We start from the raw sequence: 6,000 nt of genomic DNA on the forward strand, positions 1-6,000 counted from the left end.
AGCAAGCAGACATAGCTCTTGCTTGTGATTAAATTGTACTTTTTAAAATTCTGGCATTACCTCACAAAGATGTTAAACATTTCACAGAAGAAAAAAAAACACCACGCCAAATTATTCTTAAAAAAAAAAAAGGCGGGGGGTGGGGGGAGAGCGAGAGAGTGAGAACAAGCCATTAACCAGCATAAGAAGACCAAGAGAAAATAAACCTCACTGCAGATTGGGTTCCTTTATTCAATAAAGCGTGTTTTATTCTCAAATATGGTCAGTAGGGCCTCACTTAAAAATATTATCACACTTTACTGAGACACACACACTACTTTTTAATGGGTCACAGACATACCGAAATACTGATGGACCCCACCCCCTTCCCTGTGTCAAAATGGCTAGTATATTACACCAGGTAGCTACTTACCAGCCGCAGTGCTGAGCAGCAGGGTGGCATTGGAGAGCAAGAGCACCAGCAAAAGGTGCTGCAGAGAGGCACTCATACCTGAGGAAGCCAAAGAAGGAGGCAGAAGAAAAAAAAAATACCGAAAGGAGGATTTTTCTCCCTTTAAACAATCTTAAAACTCGCTTGGATCACAATCCAGTCTGGAAGGGCAAACGGCAGATGACAGGAGCTGTCTGAGGTCTTACTCCATTACACACATCTATCTTCATGCCTCGGAACTTGGCTCCTCTTCTTTCTAACGATTATAGGAAAGGGAGGTTTTGTCTCCAAACCAGGATGCATTTCCCTTCCCCTGGGTGAGTAGCTATTCTTGCGGTCACACCGGAAACCCAGATTATTTCCCACGCAACTTCACGATATCAAAGAAGCATCCAGGTTTAGCATGAAACATATCCAGAGGTGAGGCGGGGAAATGGATAGCCACGGTCACCTCTGGCGCCTCCTCACTCGGCCCTGGGCACGCGGGACAAGCTGGGAAGACGACGGGGGTCAGGGAGGCATCCCATCCCGCGGACGGTCCCGGTCTTCCTTCGGCCTCTGCGTGTCTCTTAACGAGGCGAGGTCCCCTCAGTCACTTCCATCCACAGGCTGCGCCTGGGCCCATCTGGTATCTTCAGCCGCACAGGACGCGGGCGCAGCCCTGGCCGCTCCGAAAGGGAAGGCGCCCGCCCGGGTGCCTCCAGCGAAGCAATGGCTCAGGCGCCAGTTCCTGGGCGCAGCCGGCCGGGAGAGCGATAGAGGCCCCGCTCCCTCCGCCTTCTGTCTCCTCCTCGCCCCTACCCGCTCCGCTCCGCGTAGAGAGAGAGAGAGCCCGCGATGGGCGTTCCGGGGCTCCAGCCGGCGGCCCCGGGCTGTGGGGTGCCCCCGGGGCGGGAGCGGAGCCCGGCGCCTCCCCACGGGCTGACTCCCGCACGCGGCAGCTCCTGGTCCCTGCCCTCGCCCTCCGCAGACAGGCTCGGCCGGAAGGGGCGCGGGGGGTTCACACGCGTCGCCTCCCAGCCCCGGCTGGCGCTGGCGCTGGCTCCGGCTCGCTCCCCGTTCCCAGCCCAGACACAAAGGGGAGTCGCTGCTAACTGCCAGTCTGGGCTCCCGGCCCCCTCCTCTTCCACCCCCCTCGCGCCTGGCCCCGCCCCGTGGGTCTCGTGCCTAGCCAGCCCCGTCAACGGCCGCGCTGGTCGCCGCGCGCCAGCCAGACACTCCGCTCCCCCCACCCCTCAGAGGTTGAGGAGGCCCCTGATCATAGAGGTGGGCCTCCAGGTAGCTAGAGAGGGGCCGCGGCACCGCCCCCTCAGTCTCTGTAGGGCGGGGGGGTTGGAGGAGAAGGGGGTTGACAGGGGAGCTTGCCGCGCCCCTCCCGCACCGCCATGTTTGTGGAGAATTGTTCGTTTGCCAGATTGCGGCCTTGAGGAAAAAGTGCGTGGGCGGGTGGGCTGGAGGAGGGGCTGGCCGGTTTCCTCATAGCAGTAGCTGCAGCGCTGCCTGCAGAGCACTGTGTGAAAGCATCTCCTGCAGGCCAGGAGCTCGCTCTCTCCCGTGTGCAGCAGCCCCTGGCTGAGACTTCCTCACAGGGATGGTCCAACGTGGTGTTCTGTAGTGAGAAATTAAAAAGAACAAGACAGCCCTAGTCGCTTGCTCCTTCACATCCATGGCTGCAGGGGCAGAGCATTTTCTGTGCAGGCTCTTTGCCTCTGGAGTGCACACTCTTGTATACAGACTGTCAGAGCCTGGAGTTCTGAAACCTGGCCCCATTGCAAAGCTTCTCTTGGCTCCCTGGGCATTGGGAGAGGGAGTGCAGTGAAGACACTTCTGCTAAACATTGCTCTATTGTACCTTCATCCTCATAACCGCATCCCAACCCATGTTTGTCCCCCTGGTTTCCATCAGTACCTGGTTTGTAAACTCTTGGGGGCAGAGTCTTCTTTGTTACTTGCCTGTACAAATGCAATACCAGTATGGCCCTGACTCTGGACTGGAGTTACCAGGTGCTTCTGTCACACAAACAGTAATAACGATAATGAGGGGGAGACTGTTGGAAGGGATATCTTTATTACAAATTCAACTGCCTACCCTTCATAAGAAACATCTGTGAGAGATACATACACACTCCTCCAGCAAAACCAGGAAAGACTAGATCGGATATTTCTAAAATAAAAAAAATAGAAAAAAGTATTTACAAAATAAAAATCAACCTCTTAGATCATCTTACATCATAATACAAAGAAAGAGCAAAACCCATTCCTTTGTAGTTACCTTTAAGCACTACACAGACTTTAAAACTTCTAGTCCTGGCCTTTAAAGCCCTTGAAAACTCTACCCTGTCCTACATCCTGGATCTTTGTCTCCTGCCATGTTCCCCATCAAACCCTTTGCATCACCAACAATGCCAATATTAATGCCTTATTCTGCTCTCCCTCAGACCAGTATCCATGCTTTTTCCATCCTGCCACCTCTCTGCATTACATTTTCTTCCCAAGCCAGTTCACCAAGCTTACTGCTTCCCATTCAAGTCACTTAAAAAAAAACCCCACTTCTTCCATGATCTTTAAAAGAAGTGAGTTTAAAACTATTTTTAAAATAAGAAAGCCACAGCAAATCCACTAAGCTCTTCATACGTCTGCATGTAATCTTTTTACCTTCTAGAATGTAAACTCTTCAATGCAGACACTTTATTTTTGTCTAAGCATGTCAAGCATATTTTCCATTTGAAACAAATAATCATTATTTCCCAGCATTAATATTGATATATTTAAGAAGCACAACTAGGAACAGGAAATCAATACTCAAAATTACTTGATTTTACATTATTTGTGAATTTTAAAATATTTTTACATTATATCTCAAATGTGACAGGAAACAACTCATGCACAGCATCCAGTTTTCAGTGAAATCTTGATGTTTTAAAATCATTTTTTTCCTTTTAGATTTTACTGAGTCAGAAGATTGAGGACTGAGTAATCTAAAAGGGAATTTGTGGCACAGGAACATTGACTAGTAGTTTAAATTTGTAACATTCAGCGTAGGTATTATCTTTTAATGTGCCCATACACCACCTAATCCAATAACTTCTGATCTCAATTGGGAATATGGGCTCCACTGTTATAATAATGATAAATACATAAATACAAGTGGGAATATCCCCAGACTTCTGAATTAGGTTTATATCTTCATTTAATACATTGTATAGGGCTTGTGCTGTACCTAAGTAACATTTTTGTATTTCTTTGTCCTCTTACTAATATTTTTGACTTATATAGTGACTTCCACCTGAGAATCTGAAAACATTTAAAAACATTAATAAATTTAGCCTCAAAATTGCCACAGATCTTATGCAAGATTTTCTCATTTTACAGATAAGGAAACAAAGGCTGTGTCTATGCCAAGATTTTTGTGAAGTTCTCCCACTATTGCTCTAGCTCTAATCTACACCAGTTCATCCATTGGTGCTAGCAACAGTTGAATTACCCAGGTGGTAGAAAAACAGCAAGAGATTTCCACACACAAAAATCATTGTAGGAAGAGGGATTATATTACTTGCCCAAGGTCACACCACGGCCCTGATCATTCTATCACACACAACTGAAGGGATGATCAGGCCTCAGAAGTATGTGGTAAAACTGGGGTTAGAATCTGATTAGTGCCTGATTCTCTGTCACCTTAAGGCCTCTTTATACTACTCTAAAGGAGCTTTAAATGGGATGGAAAAAGCCTCTTAAACATACATTCTGCACACAAGGGGTCACCCTGTAAGGGCTTGACACCTGTCCAACCTCAAGGCTTCTATAATTTATGCTGGGGCCCAGAATATAGGGAATACAAAAATGGCTTAAAACCATCTTTGTCCTCGTCCTGTTCCTATACTAAATTCCAGGATGGATGAACGAAGAATCAGGCTCCCAGGTCTCTAGATTCCCAGTCCAGGAGCTTAAAATGGTATCAGAAAATTTATGTACAAATGATGCTTTTTTATTCAACAGTTCTTCTAACTATATGAACTGAATGTTAAATGTACTGATTTTGATGACAATAATAAGCTTTTAGCTATTTTTTTACACTACTCATGCTTCAAGGGCCAGCACAGATAAGATTGAATGGTCTGGATTATTTCCTGGGTCATGTATTATCTACCGAATTTTTAACTAAATTCCAATATTAGCATCTTTATTGTTAGCGGTACATGTGTCAGAAACAACATAGTTTGACTTCATATTTCAAGCTGAGCTTGCAGGGCAGACAGTTCAGAAAAACATGTTGGTTACAATATTTTTACTTCTTACCTGAACAGATTTTATATGGAAGTCAGTCAGAGACAAACATAAAACCACAGATTGTCATTTTTCACTGTCACTTTTCAGAGTTACAACCACATGTTAACCACACGACCATTCTTCCTCTTATTTGTGGAAACAGAACTGTCCAGAAATAACCTAAAAAATAGTTTTACCTTCAAGAGAGAAAAAAAATTACAGCCAATATTTTCATGGGGCTGAAAAAAAAATGATGTTCTTCCCTGGTTTAGCAAAAACACCTGACAACATAGCATGCTTTCTGACTAGCTATGCCCATCAATAGAACAGTGGACAGCTCCACCCTATTCACCAAACCCAAGAATTTAACAATGTTTTACTCAACACATTTATGGTTTAGATGGTAAAATAAAATTACAGTAATTTTATATATGATATATATTGAAAACAAAGGGCCTGAACCTGCTGCTCTTGAAGCATAAATAGGAAAAGTCTCATTGATTTTAATGGGTGCAGGTTTGGGCTATTAATTCTTAGGGTTCTTACCCACAACCAAGCTGGGTTGTGATGCTTATTTTTCCACTGATTGTGAGGAAGGGGGTATTTTTAGGGAAATTAAAGTGGGTATTTTTTGTTTGCTTTTTCAAGAGAAAGTAGGATTTTATACAATTTTTTATATAATTTTTCCCTTCGGTTATGTACAAAATTGGGCCTCAATCCTGAAAATAGCTTTGTATAGGAAGAGGCCTGTATCCTCACAGAAACCCACTGAAGTCAGGGTTCTGCCCACATACAGCTCATTTCAGGACCGGGGGCTTATTAGGCTCTCCTGGAGATGAGCTCCCAGTGAGTGTGGGGTGTGCGGGATTATTAAGACTCTTCCACAAGCAATATTCAGTTCTGCAAAATGGGTAAGTTTTAAGGGCAAGATTGTTACTTGCCAAGCATACCTCACTTCCTTGCACAGCCTACCTATATCACTGGTCACAGCGCTGGGGTAGAACAGGAACTGCAGAACTGCTACTTCTTCATTTTCCCTGGGAGTGGAGTGGGTGGGCAGGGCGAGGCCAGGCCAGGTCAGGTCAAGGAATGGGTTGAGTCTGGATTCCGCCACCCCAATATACCAGCCAGCCAAAGGGGAAGTAATACACTGCTGGCCAATCATCATAGCAGATTCTTTCCACAGCGGGGGAAACAGGGACTAAACTGTAACTCTCAGAATCAGTTTGTTCCCTGATCTTCTCATGGAACAGTGAAGATTTGTGCCATCCCTTCTCAAGGCAGATTGCAAGTTAGCTCTCTAAG

The 6,000-nt window shown here is 45.7% G+C and overlaps 1 protein-coding gene across 1 annotated transcript in view; it reads right to left on the reverse strand.

Annotated features, from left to right (window-relative positions):
• BMPR2 (bone morphogenetic protein receptor type 2) overlaps positions 1 to 1,532 on the reverse strand; it is a 168,412-nt gene extending 166,880 nt beyond the window's left edge. Inside the window, exon 1 of the mRNA XM_039495929.1 lies at positions 413 to 1,532. Coding sequence (XP_039351863.1) covers positions 413 to 488 — 76 coding nt within the window. The 5' untranslated portion in view covers positions 489 to 1,532. The remainder of the gene's footprint in view (positions 1 to 412) is intronic.
• Between the last annotated feature and the right edge of the window lie 4,468 nt (positions 1,533 to 6,000).

Source organism: Mauremys reevesii, linkage group 11 (genome assembly GCF_016161935.1).
Source record: "Mauremys reevesii isolate NIE-2019 linkage group 11, ASM1616193v1, whole genome shotgun sequence".
Classification (NCBI taxonomy): Eukaryota; Metazoa; Chordata; order Testudines; family Geoemydidae; genus Mauremys; species Mauremys reevesii.